Raw genomic sequence first — 23728 nt, 5'->3', positions numbered from 1 at the left:
GTATAGATATACCACTATAAATTCCAGTGGGATAGTTATTTTTTAACATAACATCATGAAAAAAAGTAAAACAGAATAAAGTATTTATTCCATCTAAAGACAAGAGAGATCTTTTTACTACTGAAGCAAAAGGTGAAATTATAAACACTAGCACGGCTACTATCAAAAAAAAAAAAAGGAAAAAAAGCAAGTGTTGGCCAGGATGTGGAAAAATTGAAACTCTCATTCATTGCTGGTGGGAATGTAAAACAGTGCAGCTGCTCTAGAAAACAGTTTGAGGATTCCTCAAAAAGCTAAACATAGAATTACCATATGACCCATCAACTCTGCTCCTAGGTACACAGCCCAAAGAATTGAAAACAGGGACTCAAACAGATACTTGTACACTCATGTTAACAGCAACATTATTAACAATGGCCAAGAGGTAGACACAACCCAAATGTCTACTAACAGATGAGTGGATAAATAAAATGTTGCATATACACATACAATGGAATATTATTCAGCCTTAAAAAGGAACGAAATTCTTTTTTGTTTCCCCCAAGATTGGCACCTGAGCTAACAACTGTTGCCAATCTTCCTTTTTTTTTCCTTCTTCTTCTCCGCAAAGCTCCCCAGTACATAGTTGTATACTTTAGTTATGAGTGCCTCTGGTTGTGCTATGTGGGACGCTGCCTCGGCATGGCCTGATGAGCGGTGCCATGTCAGTGCCCAGAGCACACAAACTTAACCACTCGGCCACAGGGCCAGCCCGCGAAATCCTGATACATGCTACAACATAGAAGAATCTTGAAAACATTATGCTAAGTGAAATAAGCCAGATACAAAAGGACAAATTATTCCACTCATAATACGAGGTACCTACAATCAGCAAATTCGTGGAGATATAAAGTAGAATAGAGGTTACCAGGGGCAGGGGCTGGGGGGTGAGGAGAAGAGAATGTTACCGTTTAAAGCATAGTTTCAGTCTGGCATGAAGAAAAAGTTCTGGAAGTGGACAGTGGGATAGTTGCACAACACTGTGAATGTGCTTAATGTCACTGAATTATACACCTAAGAACAGTTTAAATGTAAATTTTATATTATGTAAATTTTACACAATTAAAAAATACTTGTACCTAGAATACATAAATCTCTAAAATAAACTTCCAAATCTCCAAAGGATAAATAATCAAACGCTCTGAAAAAACTCACACAAGAGACAAGAAAGAGTTGAGCAACTAATAATTGAAGAAATGCAATCGGGTTGAACAATGAGGTGACACTAAATACCTATTAACAAAATGATAAACCGGTATTTACAAGGCCGGAGGAAACAACAAACCTCATACACCACTTGAGGAAAATTTTACACTGTCTTGGGACCTGATTACTTCAAACCTTTTGGAAGGCAATCCAGTAATATACGTTAGATCTCATTTTTAAAAATTCAGATCCTTTGACTCAAGAATTTCATTGGAGAAGAAACAAAGCTGTGTGCAAAGATGTTTACATCGGGATTTTGTTTCACAAGAGGGAAATACACAAGAATTGAGGAATGGTTAAATGAATTATGGTGTGTTAACTGTGAAACAGTATGAGGCCACCAAAAAAGGTCAACAAGAAGACCAGAAAGACACATGGAAGCGTGTAGGGAAAAAAATGAAGTGAAAAACAGAAAATCCAGCCATGCTGCATAATTATATCTATATGAAATTATTCATAAAGATGAAAGCTGACTTTGATTAGGAGCTTACTGTGTCCCAGGCACCATGCCAGGTACTCCACTCTAAAGACACCCTGCCATGCGAGTCACTGGGCCTTATACACACACTACACGCAGGGCATCAGAATCTGACCACAGCCAGTGGGACTCTGACCTACGTGCACGGAAATCCCATTTAAGGAGGAGTGAGAGATGTAATTTTTGGGGGTAAAATGTTCAATAAAAAATTAGAAAGTAAACTATTCCACATAAATCTCAATGAAGTGCTATACCGTTAGTCTACTTCTCGATTCCACCACTTCTAAAACTTAGAAATATAATATTCATATAGACAGGCTGCCATTCACTTTCATTTTATAAAAATGGATACTTTAGAGTTGTGACAACATGAGAAAACCACCTGGAACTCGGCTCCGTTTTTGCCCCAAATGTCTTTTTCATGCATAACTGCAGAGCACAGCCAAAAAGACTTGCTAAATAAATCTTGTGTGTCTGTGGAAACATTTCCTGGAGGCATGGCTCACTACCACCACCATTTTGGAACTGGTCCTCACAGTTCTAACAGCAGCATATTGAAAGATGGAGATGTTCTCACTCATATTGAGGATATGAATCAAACCCCTTTCTAGTCTTGTGCTGCCAAAGAGAGGGGCTTCTGTCTGCTCCCCAAAGGAAAGGAGATCTTTCTGTACCCCTTGGATAGACATTAAAGAGCTTACAAAGTCCAGGTTGGCTGTGAGGCAAAGGTGAACCGTCAGCCCAGCAAAAAGGAGAGAGACGAGACGGAGGCCAAGGCCTTAGTACTTTAACAGGCAGAAATCCCTAAAATGCAACAACTGTCCTTCAGATGGGCTTTGGGAATAGTTCGGGCATCAGATGCACCACCATAAAACATTTCCAAGGCAGTTTGCAGTTACAGATATTTGGCTTTATGAAGACATGGCTGGCACCTGCCTCGTCTGCTGAAACATAATGTTCTGGAGATAAGGACAACATGCTAGGTACCTAAAAGTAAATGTAGGGGAAATACAGATCTGTTTAAATGTCCGAGAAGAGTGACTCAAAGACCATCACTACATAAAGCTATTTACAAATAGTTTTCTTAAGAAAAGCAGAGGTGGCTGAGGGAAATCAGTATCACAATAATGCAGGGCCCTGAAAAACAAAGTGGTTGGTAGCAGGGCCATGGCCTCCAGGAAGCAACTGGTTCCTAAAAGCCAGTTCCCTTTTCCCATTTGTAAATGCTGGTCCTCGTCTATGGTATTTGTTTTTCCAAGAGAAGCATGTTTACTGGTGCTCATGGAGCTGCATATGGCTTTCTATAACACAGTCCACAGCTGCCACTTTGCCATCCCCTTCATACAGATGGGAACCCAGGCCACTCTTGACTTCTATGACTGGATGTTCCAGCACTCAGATAGGGTGCTTGGCATGGGACTGCCAAGTGGGCTGAGATGGCAGCTGCTCATACTCCTCACCTCCACCTCATCCTCGTCCTCAAGGCTAAGGGCAAGTTAGCTAACTCGATTCCTTCAGTCAGGTCCTAGACTCCAGGGAGAATGTCAGGCCACCACACACACATTGAGCTCTACAGGACACAGGCCACTCCACCTCGCAGTCCATTGCCAACACCCAACATAACCAAACAACATAAGTTATCCGAGGGACTCTGCAGCCTTCATACAGTGCTGCCAGAAAACTCAAAGTCATTAGAAAGTAACCCAAATTGATTTCTACTTAATAAGTTTGTCACACAAAGGGCAGTAATAATGCCATGACAACACTCATGTGAAGAAGCTGTGCTGCTCCAGATCCCCTGCCCTCCATGCCACACTTCTGCTATCATAAGCATCTACAAAATGATTTCAGTGACGCTTACCGATTTAAACACCTGCATTTCCCCCAGCTACAGTTTATCAAAGTAAATGTCCATGTCCCTTCCCAACTGCCCCAAATTAAGACAAATTACCAAATGACCAGCAGTCACTAAAGATTTGATCTTCAAGAAGTTTAGAAAAATTAACGTCTTTTCTCTTTTTCCTTTTTAATTTCAACACTGTCCCAATGAGACAGAAGGAAAACATGACAAAAACTGATTTGTTCTGAAACAGGCCCTTCTCTTTCCACTTACAGGGAAGCAAGCCAAGTGCAGAGATGTCCTGTGCAGAGATGTCCTGTGCAGATGTGGAAGGGCTGTCTACTCTCAAATGGAACAAACATTCTTACTGGAACAGCCACATAATGCTCCTGCAGGGGCATCCTGGCTTTGCCCCTGGTCAGCATCCAAACCCATGCAACAGTGCTACCATCTTCTCTCACCCAGCTCTTAGCATCAATATTCAGTCCTCTTTCTCCCTAATCTGATCATTTCCTTAAATTCAAGAAATAAAAAATGTGTCATGTATAATTAAGATATTGCCCCGCCAATGACATCCAATGTTGATAAGAAATGAAGAGAAAAATCAATACTTTTTATTTCTCTGCAAAGGAATATCTTAGAAGAGAACAGTGATATGGAGAATAACCTCAGCTATACAGACTATACCAGATATAAAAGAAGACAGGTCAATGGAAAGACTGAAGGATTCAAATTCATCTTAGAATTAGAGTCTTCTCCCGCCCACCCTATACTATGACAAGTAGGCAGAGTCCTGACTCCGTGGAAAAACAGGTTAGAGGCCACTGCTTTAGTCTGGTCTGGCATTCTAGGCTGTCACTCACCTGTGCCATTGGCCAAGCCACTGTGGCTTGGGTTCTTGATGGGCTGGCGGTGCCGGGTGCTAGTACCGGGGCTCTGCTCGCCGGCTGCTGTGGTTGTTCTGGCTGAACCACCTGAATGTCTGTGCGTCCTGGGGATTCAAAGTATAAAGCAGGCAGATATAAGTCACTGTGAAAAAGAAAGAAGTGGATCCCACCTAATTCATCGTATTCCCTCTTTCACTATTTATTGGAAATAACACCTTTAATAGCCCCTCTAGTCTTTGACTCAACAGAAGCTGGCTCCAAACAGAGAGACGCAGGTAAGCTTCCTTCCTGGTAAAAGCCCAAAAGGCAACTTTGGGTAAACTTTTCCACTTGAAGTAAACACATGCAGAGTGAATTGCCCCCACATCTGAAATAACTGGCAAAATATCCTGTGACCATCATATTATTTTTATTGGGCTCAAATGTAAGAAATAAACAAGAATCATTGGATAGGCTACAGATGACATATTTCTCCCATTAGGCAAAAAGAGCCCCAAACTTATGCAAATCCATTTTCTCTATAGCTAGAAACAGGCTTCCCTTGGGAACAGAAGTCAAGGAGCATTAGACAACTTCAGCCAAAGCTTATGTTGACATGTTTTATCTAGAAAAGACGACTCAGTGGTCCATGCAAGTAAACGAGGAACAATACAGACAGGGCTCTATATCACAAGGACAACGGTAAGATCTGGCAGCAGAGGAGCAATCTGACATCTTCAGAAAACACAAGGCCATAGGCAGCACACATTCTCAGGGTTCTGTTGTAGCGTGACTTCGTCCACTTCATGAAAATGTCTAATCCTCCCTGCCCTTCAGCTGTTTTGTCAAAGGAAATTATTCTACTACCTAGTCATTATATACTACTTCCAAGAGTGAGAGGATTTAAATACCAGCCAGTGAAGAAAAGACCAACCCTGTCCAGGCAGAGAAGCAGAGGTCCAGAGAACAATCCATACCATGTGATATGGGGCAGCGAGAACTAGATTATGATGCCCATTTTATAGATAAGAAAACAGACACAGAGAAAATAAGCAATGGAGCAAACACTCAAATCCAGGCAGTCTAAGGTCAAGAGCCCACACTGTTGGGTTGGAGGAGGGGTTGGGAAGCCTGGACTTAAACTAAATCCCTCCTGGCCTATTCTTTCACTGGTCACCTGGCCAATGGAGAGATGACGAGGTCGAATAGAAAGTTTCCCACTGGGAGGCTGCACACCCCCCAGAACACCTCTGTTTGTAAGACTCTCCAGACCAGTGTGTTGGGACAAGCCTGCAGCACAGCAAACTCAGAGGTTCCTCCGGGAATAAGAAGCGCCCCACCAACTACCTTCTCCAGCACAAGGAACGGATTTTTCCAACAAGATGGGCATAAACCAAAACATTTATAGTGATTATCTTTGGACATCGGGAAGACGGATGCCTTTAGCTTTTCCTTCTGTGTTTAATTAGGTTTTTCTAGTTTCCTTCATTGAAAAAAATGAAGATATATAAATCACCTTTATTCTTGTATACTTTTGAGTAAGGAAAAAACACATTTTTTTTTTAAAGGAGAAAAAAGTGGGTTTTCTTGGGCCAAAACTACAACAACAACAACAAAAGAAATCTAGCAAACTCTGGAGTCCCTCATACCTACAGACTGCGTGGCAGTTAAAAATGGATGGAGAGGGCACCACTGAGCTATGGAAATAAAGATTTAATTTGGACGCTCTTTTTCCACCTTATTTTTCCCTGAGCTAATTTCATAAATCAAAAGCTGTCAACCACACCTCAGTGCAGAAAAATATTTCAAAGTCCCCACTTCATGGGAAGAAATGTCAGTATTGAGCATTTTACCACAGCTCCTCATCGAAAGCAGAGTGAGTGCGGACTAGTTCCAAAGGGAAAGACAGTCTCTAGCCACTGGTGAATGTATGGATATGTGTTGAGGGCAGAAAGCTTGAGAGAGATAAAACTGGTTAAGAGAAGGTTTATTTCAGTCAAGAATCCCCTTAAAAGGACAAAAAAAGCCTCTCTGATTTGGTACTCGCAGCCCACAGCAGAGGGCTGGATCCCTCAGGAGGACGCGGCCACGTGGGCAGCACAGAAAATGTGACATCAGTCCTGTCACACACACGGGCTCTGACAAGCCCATGATTTCTTCCAGGGGCCTGGGCTCCTTGTCCCTCTGCTGAGCAGCTGGGCATGACAACAGGGTGGGTCTCATTACTCTCCAGGCTCCTCCCTCCCTTCCCCGAAAGGGCATGTGGTCAGAGTTGAGAGAGAATACTTTCAGAAATGTTTAACCACTAATGATAGTAGCTTACCCTGAATGACAGGCTGGAGCAGAGCCGGGATTAGTCCTTAAACCAGGGGCAGCTGGGACCACTTTGCGTGAATTGCCACCTCCCTGCCTGTGGCCCACTGCCACCCCCGCTCCCCTCCACCTCCACTCCCTCCCCCCTGCCACACACACATAAATACCCTTCCCCTAGATTCTGCCCTTGCCTTAAATCTGGAGCTTCCACTTTTTTCCTCTTGAATTACCTTTAAAATAAGACTCTCAGAAGGAAGAGAAGGCCTCAGCGTTTGAGGAAAATCTCTCCAGCAGTTTCCTCTCTTGGAGGACTCACTCAACCCTTAAAAGACGGGATTGTGTCGTGATTAAAAGCTGGCCGAAATGCTGAAACCATGCACCAGAAGCCAAAATAGTATCAGGATAAAAGTGGGGCAATGGGGTGGGGATGAGCTGGGCTCCACCACAGACAGCCTGGCTTCAGCTCCGCCAATGACTTCAACCTTGGCCTGATCCCTCCACCATTTTGGGGGGGCAGGGAGAGTTATGCAGCCCCTGGGGCAGTCAGAAGAAGGCGGAACAGCTAAACTCAACAAACGGTTTCAAGTCACCTAGTTAGACAAGTCAGCTCTCGTTACAGCACACGCTTCTCAGAATGCTGGCATGTCCTCACCTCAGTTCCTCCCTCAGACACTGAGGCCTCCCTGAGGAAAGCCAATGGAGGCCAGGACCTTGAGATTCTCTCACCATGCTCCTGAAGGCAGATCTGCTGCAGGTGAGGTCCCCAGGAGGGGGCTCTTGCCTATTCCTTGCCATTCAAGCTTTGCCATTTACAACGCTGGCCTCAGTCGTCACCTGCACCCTGAGAGCCAGAGCCTTGGATGCCTTGGGACACCTTGCGTCACCCTTCATGAAGGCCACTGAATTGCATTCAATCATTATTTTCTGAGCACTAGGCCCTGTTCTAGGGCTAGCAACAGAACAGAAAGAGTCCTGACCTCAAGGAGCTTACATCTTGGTGGAAATGCAATGATCTTGCTCAGACACATTTGCATCACGCCCTACAATGCTGACATGTGGGAGCTACTTGGCCAGCGAGTGAGCCTGGCTGACAAGCTGGCATTGTCACTCAGTGAAGCTTTGTTGTTGACCATCATTACATATGCAGTAGTTTATGTGGAGTAACTAAACAAAACAAAACTTTCTTTGGTTTAAAAAAAAAAAGGAAGCCAGTGCTAGCATTGGTAAAGTAAATGAAAACAAAACAAAGAGTCCAGAAAAGTGACGGCTCACAAGCCAGAGCAGAAAACGTTTTGCAAAATTAAAAAGTAGAATTCAAAATTTGGTGGTGACTCAGAACTTGACATTGATAAGTCTATCATATCCTTTATGTGGAAACTGATTTTAAAAAGCAGTTGGTGGCTTCATCAAAATTCAAAACTCCTGCTCTTCCAAAGACACTGTCAAGAAAATGAAGACAATCCATAGACTGGGAAACAAATCTGTAAACTACATATCTGACAAAGGACTTATATCCAGAATATATACAGGACTCTCAAAACTCAATAAGAAAACAACAAATCAATACAAAAAGTAATCAAAAGATTTTAACAGACACTTCACCAGAGAAGATCTACAGATGGCAAATAAGCACATGAAAGATGTTCAACATCATTAGTCATTAGTGAAAGGCAAATTAAAACCACAATGAGATATCATTACATACCCATTAGAATGGATAAAGTAAAAACAAACAAAAAAACCTGACAGTAACAAGTGCTGGCAGATAAATAAAGCAACTGGAACTCTCAAAACTTGCTGGAGGGAAGGTAACATGGTACAGCCACTTCGGAAAACAGTTTGCCAGTTTCCTATAAAGTTAAACACGCACTTAGCATACAAACCAGCAATCCTACTTCTAACTATTTACCCAAGAGAAATGGAAAGGTATATTTACACAAAACCTGTAGGCAAATGTTTATAGTGATTTTACGCATAATTTCCCAAACTGAAAACAACCCAAAGTCCTTCAACTGGATGAACAGACTGTAGTATATCCATTCAGTGGAATACTACTCAGCAAATAAAAGGAACAAGCTAGTGACACATGCAACAACATAGCTGATTCACAAATGCATTACGCAAAGTGGAAGAAGACAGATTCAAATAGCATAGCGTGCTATTCCATTTTTATGACATTCGGGAAGTGGTAAAACTGTAGGGAGAAAATACAGATCAGTGTGTACCAGTGACTGGGGGTAGAAGGAGGAGTTGACTACAGAGGGGCATAAGACAAAACCTTTTCTATCTTGATTATGGTAGTGGTTACCAGACTACAGTTACGCATTGCATAATGATGTTTTGGTCAACAACTGTGGTCCCATAAGATTAGTACGATACAGCCTAGGTGTGTGGTAAGCTATACCATCTAGGTTTGTGTAAGTATCCTTTTTGATGTTCGCACAATAACAAAATCACCTAACAACGCATTTCTCAGACTGTATCCCCATCATTAAGTGACACATGACTCTGTATCCTTTTGTCAAAATTCACAGAACTGCACACTGCAAAGGGTGAATTTTACTGTATGTGAATTACATCTCAATAAACCTAAGAATTTTAAAAAGCAATTTGTGTGTTTCAGCCACTGCAAAAAAGGCTCATCAAGTAAGAAAAAATAAAGTGAGTAAAAGTTTTAAAAGGCAGGTAACTTATGGTGTGAGGATGTGCTCAAAAACAACAGAAAACAAGAGCCTTGATTGCAATGTGATTTAGAAAATACTCAGGACTCGCCAAACACTGTATCAATGTGGGGATTCTTCAAAGGGATGCGTCTCTCCCAAGTGTCAGCAATTCATGGGTGACCAGACACTCGGTGCCAGGCATAGTTTTCTATCTCCAGAATATTAAAGGGAGGTTCTTTGACCTCAGATTCAGGCCCATTAGTATTCGAGCTCAACAGAAGAGGAGTTTTAGGGTATAACAACTGATAGTGGGTTTTCCTGCATAAAAAAAAAAAAAGGCACAGAAATTAAAATTGCCTAATAAACTTAAAACTTCTCACATTCCAATCCGGGGAATCAATATTTGCCTGGAGAACCAGAACCAAGAGGGCAGCTGTCCCACCCCTCCTCTGAGTCCTCTTAGCTGGCCATTGTCTTTTAATAGCAGCATGGAAACAAAACTGAGTGAGGCTGGCCAGTTTCCAGCAAGACAGAACCAGCAAAAAACAGGCACTTAAAATAGAAGCATGGAGAAAAAATGGGAAACAGTGATGGGAAAAGAAATGGTTTCCACCATTCAGAGAGGCATCAATAAGCAAACCTACTCCCACCTCCACCCTCCTCAATTCTTGCTCCTCATTCAGCTGTGGATCAGAAAAAAAAAAAAAAAAAAAAATGAGGGGGATAAAAAGGAGAGGTGAAAAGGGAAAGGCACAATTAGAGTTAAAATGGGATCCTTCTAGTCATTCCAAGGGTAATTTACGGCTCCATTCCACACCCTAGCTCTTGCTGCCAGCCTCAGAAATGACAGGAAAGGTAAAAATAAAGTCCACTCTACATTACAGAAAGACAAATGATTTATTTCTGCCCAACCTGGAGTACACAGCAATCCTCTCAACAGTGACAGTTTTATGAGACTGGAAAATTCATCTTAAGAGAGAAGATACAATAAATTTTCACTCATCTAATCTAATTCCAGGTTGTGTGCTGGGCTTAACTGAAAAGAATGCTCAAACACCCTCCTAAACTTGAAAGAGACTGAAGCTTGGGGAACATCTTCACTGTCGCATTCTACCGCCAGCTCGGGGCAGCAGTCAATGACTTGAAGTTCCTTGAACATAAAAGGCAGCTCATGATTTATTTGTCTCATGGTCTGAGATCGTCTAACCTGAATTACAAGGGGGTAGGATGCTCTCACAGCATCGTGCACGAGGGCCAACAACCTCCACTGACTTAGAGGAGGAATCCACGTGGGGCAGACCCTGAAAAGAATGCGGGGCTCCAACTTGTACACGTCAACCAGAAAAGTGTCTCCATCTTCTCCCACTGGTATCACATCTTGTTTGAATCTGGCCCAGCCCAGAGCATCCCTATGCTACAGCCCCAGAACTGAAAGGACTACATGGGACCCTAAGGCACTGGGGATGACAGTATATTTGGGCATTATTTCTAAGTGTTCTGACGTAACAAATCACAAAGGCAGGAAATCAGCAGGAATGAGCTAAGTTTCAAAAAGAGTATGTTCAATGGACATTCCCCAAAACATCTCTCTGAACTCCTCATGAGGATTCAGAGACTTTGTTGATCTACTCACCTAGCATACTCTTCTCCGGACTCTTCCCCCAGCTGGCTCCTCATCCGTATCTTGGTCTGAATGTCCCTCATCTCCCAAGCTACAACAAATTCCTTTGTATTCTCTGGCATAGCATTCTAATCTTTCTCTTTATGACGCTTCTTTTTGTAATTATATATTTGTTTGTGTGTTTATTTGTTTAATGTCTGTCTCCAATAAGGTCCATGAAGGCAGGGACCATGTCTTTTTTGTGTATACCCAGCATGTGCCTGACCCCACAGTAGCACACAAAAATATTTGCTGAATGAATAAAAGAAGCAAGTTATCAAGTTCAAAAGCACTCTTTGGCCTGTACTCTCTAGTACTTCCTATGTTCTTTGCAATCCAGTCACTCATCACCTCCCCATCTCCTGCCACCCACTGAAAGAATGGAATCTATGCCAAAGGATGGAATCCAGGGTCTACCAGGTATCAAGAAGGGTCAGAGCTACTGTCTACCAGAAAGACTAGCCCTAAGCGTCATGTGAAAACATTCTCTAGCATCAGAGCCTAGAAATAAAAATTCTTTCATCAGACTCATTTCATGCCCACATACATATATTAAAATTGCAAGACAATCTCCAAATTCAACCAGATTTTATTTGGCATAGGCTTTTTTTAATTCTAGTTGTAATTTTCAAGCACACTCCAACAGGTAAAGACTAGACAAGTGATTAAACATGAGAATTAAGAGAGAGACCTTCTGCAGTAGGCAGAATTTCTAAAATGACCCCTCCTCCCAAAGAATCCCAACCCTAACGCCTAAAACCAGTGAAGATGACAAGACATCACAACCTTCATTATGTTATGTTACATAGCACAGCTGACCTTAAGAAAGGGAGATCACCCAGGTGGGCCTGATCTAATCACATGATCTAGAAGCACAGCGCTTTCTCCAGAAAGTGTCAGAAGTGGAGGGCAGAAGAGGAAATCAGAGAGATTCAAAGCACAAGGGAGATTTGATATACCCTTGCTGGCTGGAAGATGGGGCAGGGGGCAGGGGGGACACATGAGAAGGAATGTGGGTGGCCTTAAGGAGCTGAGAGAGGCCCTGATTGACAGCCAGTAAGGAACTAGGGACCTCAGTCCTACAACTGCAAGAAACTGAATTTAGCCAATGACCTGAATGAGCTTTGAAGCAGATTCTTCCTTAGAGTTTGCAGATAAGCACGCAGCCCTGCCGATGCCTTGATTTTGGCCTTGTGAGACGATGAGTAGACAATTCAGCCAGCTACACTGTGCTGGACTTCTGACTTACAGAACTGTGAGCTAATCAATGGTGTTGTTTTAAGTCCTAAGTTTGTGGGGATTTATTACAAACAGCCATAGAAAACTAATAAATCCTCTCAATACAAATATATATCAATTTCCACAGAAGAAGAAACTAACTTTCAAATTACGGTTAGGTAATAGCCTCAGACCGAATTCCTTTTTTTTTTTTTTTGAGGAAGATTAGCCCTGAGCTAACAGCTGCCAATCCTCCCCTTTTTGCTGAGGAAGACTGGCCCTGAGCTAACATCCAGGCCCATCTTCCTCTACTTTATATGGGTGATGCCCACCACAGCATGGCATGCCAAGCGGTGCCACGTCCGCACCCGGGATCTGAACTGGCGAACCCCAGGCCGCTGAAGCAGAACATGCGCACTTAACCGCTGCGCACCGGGCTGGCTCCCCTCAGACCGAATTCTTGCTGCTCACCCTACCTCAATCTTACATCAGAGGGCCTTAGACAGTATGGTGCTGCTCTATGGAATCAGTGCTTGTCTCAAAGGGACAGCATTTCAGTGATCCAAATGGCCTTTCTGAGATGCATTTCTAAGATTCAACAACCACTTGGGAATTTGGACAGCTCTACATAAGTGAGATGTTCTCAGAGGGCAAATAAGCAACATTCTTTTTTGGTAGAGTTCAGGTACATGGACTTCACACATTCTTTTTCAAGACGTATTTATGCATCAACTTATCTCTTATTCCAATGTTAAACTTAAAAGTTGCAAGGATTTGAAAAGAATAGTCTATGAAAAGGATTCAATATGGAAAAATCAATTATGAGGAAAAAACAGATGAAACAGGAGAAAGTGAGCAGGCAGTGGGAACCCCCCACGCTCTTGGCAGTCAGGCTAAGCCCAGGAAAGCACAAGGCAGTTCTGATAAAAAGCCTCCCCTGCACCCTGCGTCCTGAAACCATCACTTCTCAGGAGTCGGGGCGCCAAGGAATGTAACCAGTAGCCAGACCCACCCTGAAGTTCTGGCAAACGAGGAGGAGGAACACAAGACTCTTTCAACTCAACAAATATTTATTGAGCTGCTGCTACGTGCAGCAAGGCAGTATTCCAGGCCCTGCGAGGGGCACAGAGATGAATGAGGCACAGACGCCTTGACATGGTGTTTGGCCAAGAACTCAGCACCACTCCCCATGGCACCCCTTCCTGGAAAAAAAAAAAGTAGATGGAAGAGGAAGAAGTAATTGCTCAGGAGTTCCCAACTCATCATTCTTTTCTAAGTGTAAAGCACAACTGTATGATCTGATTTAAAATAAAACTGTTTTTACCTTTTTTTAAGGTAAAATTTTTAAAAACAAGAACAAAACCCACCTGATCCAAATCTCCCCTTCTCTTTCACAAAAGAACAATTATTTGCACCATATCCTATTCTGGGGTTTTCACAAATCTCATTTTAAAAGTTTTTCGTCATTTCGTTATCACAAAGTTGCACCTTCAAAGGCCATGTGTAAGCACACAAAGAAGACCCAGCATGTACACATGCTAGAAAACTCCAAGTAAAGCTACACAGAAAATCTTCAGACAGGAGCCAGTGAATAAGTTCTTGTTCCCTTTACACCAACAGTTGCAGAATTTCATACTCCGTTACCAAATACTCAGCAGCCAAAGACATCTTCAACTCATCAAGACAAAGAAAAGGCAGGCCAAATGCAGGCCTGCGGGAGAGTTAGTCTAGAGATGGGGAACCAAGAAAGCAGAGCAGACAGAAATTAGAAGGCAAGAGGATGAGAACGCCAAACCTATCAAGAATCACAAGAAACATAAACGGACTAATAGTGACAGTTTAATGATAGAAGTTATCATATTGGCATTTAAAAAATCCAGTTAATTGCTGTTGTAACACCACCGAAAATATAAGGACCAAAGAAGTGCAAACTAAATGGATGGGGAAAAAAATATGCCGAGCAAATGCAAAACAAAAGGAAGTTCGGGTAGCTATGCTAATGTCAAACCAAACAGATTTTTTCAGGGATTTTTAAAATTCAGGCATAATTTACATATAGTAAAATTCACCCTTTTTAAGGCTATAGGATAATGAGTTCTAACAAATATCACAATCAAGACATGGAACGTTTCCATTGCCCCCAAACATTTCTTGGTGCCTCTTTGCAGTCAATCCCTCTCCTCCACTCCCAGCAGCTGCTGATTGGATTTCTGTCCCTATCATTTTGCCTCTTCCAGAATGTTAGATAAATGGAAGGAATCATACAGAATGTAGCCTTTTGTGTCTGGCTCCTTGCGCTTAGCATAATGCTTTTGAGAGTCATCCATGCTGCAGTAAATAAATTTTAAGAGGATAAATTTTAAGAGAAAAGGCACTAAAAAAAGAGAGGTTCACAAGATAAGCATAAAAAGTTCAATCTGTCCATAAGACATATTTCATATTCATACTGTGGACCCAATAAAATAACCTTGAAATACATAAAGCAGAAATTCACAGATACGATCTGGCCCTGCCCATGACTGCTGTCATCTCCTCCTGTTTTCCCATGGCTCCCTCCACTCCAGCCCACTCCAGCCACACTGGCCTCCCTACCGTTCCTTCAACTCCAAAGGCACACTCCCATCTTTGTTCCTTTACAACAGCCATTCCTCTACCCAGGCATTTTTCCCCCAGGCAGCCTCATGGCTAACTCTCTCACCTTCTTCAAATGTTCTCTTAAAGGTCATCTTCTTAGTAACCCCTCTCTTCACTGCCTTATTTAATACTGCATCCTGCTTTATGTAATATATTCATATAGATTTTTGCATGGATCAAATTTATTTTTTAAATAATAAAGATCAAGAAAACCAGAAAAAAGAGGAACACTCTGGGATTCTGCATTATTATAGAAGCCAAGGGAGAGAATGCTTCCAGAAAGGACTAGTCCACAAAGTTAAACCTGGAGACAGCTCAGGTTGGCCTTCGTGGCTGTAATTTTGGTAGAGTGACTGAGGCAGATGCCAGAATGAAGTGAACTAACACGTAAGTGGAAATAGGAGAGTCCCAAAGAGTATTGAGACCAATATCTTCACTATATTTTCAAAAAGTTGAGGGTACATAATAACTTCAGGAAACCCTGTGATATATAAAGCATAAAGCAATAAATTGTGTTTCCATTCTGTGACTATTTTTATCCAATGCAAAATGAAAAACCTAAATATAGAATTGTTTCAGTGTTTGAAAGGACTCACCCTATTTAGGCTGTTGAGTATGTCATCATAAAGACAGTCACTAAACCAAACCCCAAATCTCCACCTCCACAGACTCTGGTGCTTTCGAAAGGAGCCATCCAGTGCCAACAGAATCATCCTGAAGGAAAAGTCTAACCTCATCATACCAAACCACAGCCACAAACACCACAGTTGAAGCAACCCCTTTCCCTGCCATCCACATCTGTCCAAAGCATCTGCAGCCAGTTCTATTCTGGTCTTCCATCATCACATACCCAAGCTGCTTAAGCTCCCATGACTAAAAAGTCATTTCTCCAAGACCCATATTCTTTCTATTGGCTTCTCTCAAAACTCCCTTTCAATCACAATTTCTAGGACTGAGAAGTCCTAGAATCTAGATACAGATCTGGTTAAAGTAGAAATTTCACCCCTGTGCCCTAAACTGTGGTGACCCTTATATTGGCCCTGTTTTTCGAATATATTTTGTTTTGCTATTTCTCTTAAGTTTGGTTTGCATTCCTCCTCCTATGGATACACTTTCAGAGGACGGACTCTGTCCCAGAGCCACACAGCACCACTGTTCCATAAAGTCTGCTAAACACCAATCCCAACCACTACGGGGAATGCCATTTTAAAGTGACAGCTTCATAAGCTCCTCCTCTCCTGCATTTCTTATTTCCATGAGTGACATCACAAACCCAGAGCCTAGGAGTCCCCTCTATTTCTCCTCATCCTCTACCCTGTCAGTCACCGGTCCTGCTCAATGATTACACCTCCTGGGTGCTTCTAGATATTTCTCCCGTCTCCTCTGTAATCTGCCACTGCCCAAGACTAGTCATCAACTCCTATTTTACAAGTTCCTACAACAGTCCTCTAATTGGTTCCTGAGTCTAGTTTCAGCCTCCACTGTGTCAGACATTCCCACCCTCTCCTATTCCACATGCCTCCCTTCTCCTGCCCCCCTCACTGCAGGGAGTAGAAGACTCTCAGAGTCCATTGCAGCTAGGTTCTGGAGGTGTTTAGGCTGCACCAATGAGAAGCTCTTGCAGGAGATTTAGAAAGCAGAAAGGAGGGAGAGACCATTCTTCTTGTGGTGGTGATGACCAGCAGGGGCTCCTGCAGACTCCATGCTTCAGTGCCGGGACACCAGCTCATGGATGTGAGGCGATTGTAGGGGCAGTGGCAGTTTCCTGACATCTGGATTGCAGCTGCGGGGCTGCGACCTTGAAACCAAGGATGGGGAGGGCCTCACTTCTATTCCTCTGGCCCATCCAATGACTTTTATAAATGTCCAACTCCCATATTAAATCTCTTTCTGCTCAAAATACCTGGAATGGTTTCTGTTTCCTGCAACGAACCCTAGCTGAGATAGCTTCAAACGCATCCATCAGATACTTTCCTGAATAATTTATCACAGAAACAGCACATCATGCCCTTGCTCAAAATTCAGTGGTTCTCTATCTTCAAAGAATAAAATCTAAAGTCCTCAGTAAAGCACAAAAGGCCCTTTGTGAACTGGTCTTACCTTCTTACCATCTCCTATAGCAGGGATCAGCAAACTTTCTGTAAACGGCCAGATAGTGAATATTTTAGGCTTTACAGACCATACAGTCTCTGTCATAACTACTTAACTCTGCCATTGTAGCATGAAAGTAGCCATAGATGACATGTAAATGAATGAATATAGCTGAATTCACATAAAATTTTATTTACAAAAACAGGTGGTCAAGAGAATAAGAAGAAAAGCCACACACTGGGAGAAAATATTTGCAAACTGTTATCCAAAATACAGGAAGAACTCTTAAAACTCAACAAGAAGAAAAGGAACAACCTGATTAAAAATAAGCAAAAGACCTGAATAGACATTTCATCAAATAAGATATACACACGGCAAATGAGAATATGAAAAGGTGCTCCACATCATGCGTCATCAGGGAACTACAAATTAAAAGAGCAATGAGACACCACTACATGCCTCTTAGAATGGCCAAAATCTGGAACACTGACAACACCAAATGCTGGTAAGGATGTGGAGCAACAGGAACTCTCATTCATTGCTGGTGGGGATGTAAAATGGTACAGCCATTTTGGAAGATAGTTTGGCAATTTCTTACAAAACCAAGCATCCTCTTACCATACGACCCAGCAATTGCTCTCCTTGGTATTTACCCAAAGGAGTTGAAAACACGTCCACAGAAAAACCTGCACACTGTTTATAGCAGCTTTATTCATAATTGTCAAAACTTGGAAGCAACCAAGATGTCCTTCAGTAGGTGAATGGATAAATAAACTGTGGTACATCCAGAAAATGGACAATTATTCAGCACTAAAAAGAAATGAGCTATCAAGCCATGAAAAGACATGGAGGAAACTTAAATGCATATTACTAAGCAAAAGAAGCCAATCTGAGCTATAAACTTTATCACTCCAATTATAGAAAGGGTAAAATTAAGGAGACATTAAAAGGATCAGTGGTTGCCAGGAATTAGGAAGGAGGGAGGACCAAACAGGCAGAGCACAGAGGATTTTTAGGGCAGTGAAACCACTCTGGGTAGTACTATAATAGTGGATATATGTCATTATACATTTGTCAAAACCTACAGTGTACATCACCAAGAGTGAACCCTAATGTAAACTATGGACTTTGGAGGATAATGATGTGTAAATGTAGGTTCATCAGTTGTAAGAAATGTACCACTCTAGTGTGGGATGTTGACAGTAGTAGAGGCTGTATGTATGTAGGAGCAGGGGATATATGGGAAATCTCTGTACCTTCTGCTTCATTTTGCTGTAAAGCTAAGACTGCTGTAAAAAAACCCAAAACAGGTGGCAGCCTGGATTTGGCTTGCAAACTACAGTTTGCTACAACCATATCCTGAATATCTTACATGTCAACACTACCAAATGACTAACATTTCCTCGATTAAGCCAAGTTCTCTTATTCTCCCTTGCCTCTGTCTGTGCTGTTCCCTCTGCCTGGAGTCGCTTTCTTACCCTGACTTCATCCGTCTGCAAACTCCTTCAAAGTAAAGCTCAAACATGTGAGGTTTCCCCCCAGATCCTCCAGGTGGATTTAGGTAAACTTTCCACTATCTTCCTCTTGCATTTGTACTCATCACTACTATGGGGTCCATTGCACTGAACAGTAATCGTCACCTGTATATCTCCATCCCACTAGGTGCCACAGTCTTTGATGTCAGCAACCATGATTTTTCATCTTTTTATCATCACGACACAGCTCAGGGCTGGCTATCGATGTTTGCGGAACGAATATTGCCTTAACTGCACATTTTTGCCTTACTTTCTCCTAGTTCATGAGACATCCCTAACCAGCTCTCTGGTACACACCACACCTCTCTAGGCTCATAGAGAAGAAAAGCCCAATAAAACCCTATGAAAGAAATAGATCTGAACAAACAAATGTATAATAATGTGTAGCGCATAAATTTAAGTACTGCAAAATTAATAAATCGATGTATAAATGAATGTGTAATTCATCTCCATAATTACTTTTTGATGTCTGGCTTTGAGGATGTAGTGGGGCTCTTGTCCACAGTCTCAATCCTATTCTAGATATACCAACTGCTTGGAAGAGAGCCCTGCCAGCTCCTTGAGAGCAGGGACTGTGTCTCAGTTATCACTGAACGAATAAATGAATTACATTTATTCTTTTTCTCACTCCTTTCTCTTCCCCAGCAATTGTAATGAGTCTATGGCCAGATTTTAAGTAAGAGTTGTTGGGTGGGAAGCCTGAACGGAAACTGTGAAGGTGCTCATTCAGTTTCATGCTGACAAGGTGACATCTCCAAATAACCACAGTTCCAAATCAAGTAACCTTTAGTCATTTCAATTGATGGAGAGGTGGCAGTGTCCAACAATGACTGAGAGAAGGGGCCACGCCGGAAAGCTCCGCTCCCACCCCTCTTTCCCTGTTAGCTTTGCTTCCCAATCCCCCTGCCCTCCCAGGACTCCCAGCAGGACTCCCAGCAGGACTCCCAGCAGTGTTCCCAGCAGTGTTCCCAGCAGCCTCACGCCCAGCTGAGTTTATTTTTCTTTCCTTTCTGGGCTAGGCTGTCTGCAGACACAGCTGATGAGCTATTTAGAGCTCACCAGAGACCTTGGGGCTTTGTAAGTCTCTGAGATTACAGCTCTTTTAAATCTTCAGAGGTCATTAATGCCAAGGCAAGGGAGTCAATAAATTTGATATGTTTTCATCAAAGCAGGACTAAAACGGAAAGAGGAAAAGAGGGTGGATGAAAACTCTATCATAAGAGGTTCTGAAACTTTTACATATAAAAGAACCACAGGGGGAACCTGTTAAATTGCAGATTCTGACCAACATGGGCCAATACTGACAGCTGATGAGGCACACAGGCAAATTTAAGGCCTCTGGCTCTTCACACCAACTGTGCACACACATGCACGAGCACACACAGACACACACACACATTCATGCACGTTCACATATACTCTTAAAGAAAATAACTGAAATACATACATATACAATATAGGAAAATTAACTGTTTAAGCCCCTATATACAGCTTCTTCACCAAGATCCCCTTCACAGTTTTCAGAACTATTAATAAAAAACTTTATAAACCTAAAAGCAAATTCAATGCATTCTCCCATTTTTGGTACCATTTTCCTGTATGACTATGGAAAATCTACAGAGATTCTAGACTGAGGAGCTAGTTATTCAACTCAGAAGAAATCTTAAGTCTGTGCTTGGAGCAGCAACATCACTCACAGATAGTCCTAAGGGTTTCATCCGTTAGTTGATTTCACCTTAATTCCAGGATTTCATGTAATGGTGGCGGGGGGGGGAGGGGAAAGACAGGTGACAAAGAATCAATAAGCCACAGAGGAACTCAGACAGCCTGGCTTTCCACTCTTCAGTCTCGAATTTCACAACCATTTCTAACCTAACAGTAACTCTGAAGAGAGCTGCCAGGACCAGCACGGATCTCCTCTGTTGGGTTCTTTTTCCCTCCACGTACACCCCACTGTTTGCTTCTCTAGTTCACTAGTTGGCCCCCTCAACTGGTTAGTCCCTAAGATACTGTACTGAACTGCTGAACAACGGACAACAGTCTCTCTGCAAACTCCCGCTCCGCTCTCTTCTTGGTCCTTCCCTTTCCACACACTGATTTCTTCTCTCTCTGAGCTGCCCATGGCGCTCACAGTTTTACTTGCCTGTTTCATATACATCTCATAAGTCACAAAGACTGCGAGCTCACTGTGGAAAGTAGAGGCCATGCTTCTGGCAAGGCCTGTGCAATGTGCGCACGATACCAGGCACATACGAGAGCTTCAAAACCTGAATTGACTTAGGCACAGTTCCCAAAGCCAGTCCTCATTCCAGAAAATAAAATAAGCACTGGGGGATTATTAAAGGGTGTGGTAGGTACTCCCTATGCCAACTAGCACATGCTCTCCCAGGGGGCGCCATAACATACCAGACACTCCCCACTATTCTGGAATAAGGAACACTGGCTGAGGACACAGGGCAGGATGGCACACTGACAGAATCCTGGGCACACCACGTCATCGTCCCCGCTCCAATCAAACACCAAATGGTGTTAGGCCAGGCCTCTCAGGCCACCAAGATTAGTGCTGTTCTGACGCCTTGTCTAGCAGTGACCAGCTTTCATCTGGAACCCTTTCCCTCAACTCCCAAAATAAATTCTCAGGCCTGAGATTTCTAAGTGATAGGAGCGCAACTTATAAGGCCAATGTGGAACATCAACTTAGAATCGCTGGCTAGACAGCTATATAGATTAACTTGGCAGAATACACATAAGTGGTCATTATTGAACCTGGAAAAGTTCTGAAATCTGCCTGCCTCAATAGCAGACAACAATTCCTCTGATCTAATACCATTGCTGTTCAGTTTTCTTAGGTTGGTGGATGACACTTTTTTATCGTGAAATATACCATGTAAACAAAAGAATATATTACATATATATTCAGTTTAAAAAAGCATAATAAAATGAACACCTAGGGACCCACCGCCCAGGCTAAGAAATAACATTCCCAGGACCTAGAAGCTTTCTTTGTGCTTTTCCTCATTATACCGATCTCCCTCCCCCTCAGTGATAACCGTCCTCCTGAATTCAGGGTTAATTAATCCCTTCTATTTTTTACAGTTTTACCACCTATGAAGGTATCCACAAAAAACATAGGGTTTAGTTTCACATTTTTTAACTTTACATAAATTACATCATACTGTATATTTTTTTCTGTGACCTGCTTCTCCTGTTCAACATTATGTTTCTGAGATTCTACCATATTGATGTAACCTATCTTTCACTCATTTTTACCATGGGACAGTATTTCAGTGTAGGACTATACAACAATTTATGATATTAAACTCTTTCTTTACTCAACCGGGCCCACTGACTGCATGCTAACACAGTCTGTCTGCACATAAATTTATGCCCATGAATTGATGGTGGTGATCCCATGCTGGCTTCCATGTGGCAAATCAGATGCTAAACCAACCAGAGACATTTCACCCAATTATTCTTAAAGAGTGGGCAAGATCCCAGTAAGAGATGGAGCTTTGAGGCCTTGCTCAGAAAGCAAATGGTAGCTTCGCTCGATGAACTTGGGGAGATGAACCCTTACAAAAAAAAAAACCCTCACATGGTTCTATGGCTTAATAAAGCAGGGGAAAGGAAAAGAAAAGGCTTGACATTGCAATCTTCACCTTGCACGTCAGAGCACCTTTGATCATAGTGAATAGCACCTAAGTCCAAGAAAAACCTACCCTCCAGACAGCGAAAGCTAAATATTTAGTCTGGGAGGCAGCAGGCAGAAGCCGATCATTCTCTCTGCTCCAGGAAACCAAGGACAGCAGAAGATTGTCCTTGAACCCTGAGGGTTTGATTCATCACCCTTCTAACTACAGTTTCACTGATGCGAATCTATCAGTAACGCCATATTTCCCAGGTTTGGGGGTGGGGAAGGGGGCGAAATAGACAGTCTCCAGAGCAAAGAAATCCTCCACCACCTTCACTGAGCACTCCCAGTGCGCAAGGCCCTCAGAATGACAAACCTTACCTCAGTTAATACCTACAATGAACTTGTGAGGCAAGTGATAAAACTGAGGCACCAAGAGGTTTAGTGACTTGCCCAATATCACACAGCAAGTAAATAACAGGCCAGGATTCAATCTACATCTGATTCCCAAGCCCCACACTCTTTTCCAGTCAACTACCCTGCTAACACCAGCGTGTGCACACTGACCTTCATAAATGCAGCAGCAAAAGGGAAAAGGGGTTCTTAGGGACACAGGAGATACTGCCTCTGGGTCATACTTTCAAAAGTTTTTGCTGCTGAATGGCAGCAGGTTCCATGTGAACACAGAATAAATACTTCGATGGCAGAGCCCCATGAAAACTCAGAGAAAATGCTCAGCATGGAAAATGCTGCAGTAGCAGGCAGACTGAGGAGGACTCCCACACAGCCTAAACTATCTGGAAGGCACTTTGCCCACCCATAATTAACTAGCATTGAATGTCTACCACGTGTTATGGGCAAAAATGCTTTTTATTTTCGGTTGATGTCTGGCTGCTGCTGTAACAGTCAACAACCCTCAAGAGAAACAACAAAGAAGGGATACTGCAATATATGAATTTCAAGGTCTATAAACTAAAGAACTTCAGAGAGCAATGAACAGGTCAAGAACTTAAGTCCTGTTAAGAGCTGAACTCTGCCTTCCAGCCCCAAATTAAGTGACATCAGTTGTGTTTGATACAAACTTTCCAAGTCAGCTAAAAGACCAAGATGGCAGCTAATGGTGCCAAGGCTAAGAACATATCATTCTCAGAGAGTGAAATGCACAGGTGTCCTCTCTGCCAGCTAGTCGCCACTGAAGAGACTCCATTTTCTCTAGTTCTGGGTATGTATCATGCCTCTGTTGACATAAGATTTTGCCAATCACACTGTCAGTCCTTACTCTGTGAGACTCAACAATTTATCCCAATTTACAAGTCATGGAAAAGTGTGACTGGCCTTCAGGGTGTGAGGTAACACTTTTGCAGAGGTTTGGAGAAAAGAGGAGAGAGAAATGGCACCTCTGCTTCTAATGACACTGTAGACAAAAGATCTAAACATCCACCCTCTCCTGCTCCTGGCACCTTCCAGGCACCAAAACCTCAGAACTCGCAAAACAACCAAATTTGGACAGGCTGACAGCTGTCCTCAGAGGGAATCTTTCAAGATACTAAGGGT

General features: G+C 42.6%; 1 protein-coding gene across 6 annotated transcripts in view; it reads right to left on the bottom strand.

The window, feature by feature from the left end:
• The window catches only part of WWP2 (WW domain containing E3 ubiquitin protein ligase 2), a 138126-nt gene that overhangs the window by 49820 nt on the left and 64578 nt on the right, over window positions 1-23728 (bottom strand). For all 6 annotated transcript variants that reach the window (XM_070261753.1, XM_070261755.1, XM_070261754.1 and 3 more), the window contains 1 exon segment: window positions 4427-4554. In XM_070261753.1, coding sequence (XP_070117854.1) covers window positions 4427-4554 — 128 coding nt within the window.

Source organism: Equus caballus, chromosome 3, assembly GCF_041296265.1.
Source record: "Equus caballus isolate H_3958 breed thoroughbred chromosome 3, TB-T2T, whole genome shotgun sequence".
Lineage (NCBI taxonomy): Eukaryota > Metazoa > Chordata > Mammalia > Perissodactyla > Equidae > Equus > Equus caballus.
This window is presented reverse-complemented; position numbering and strand designations above follow the sequence as displayed.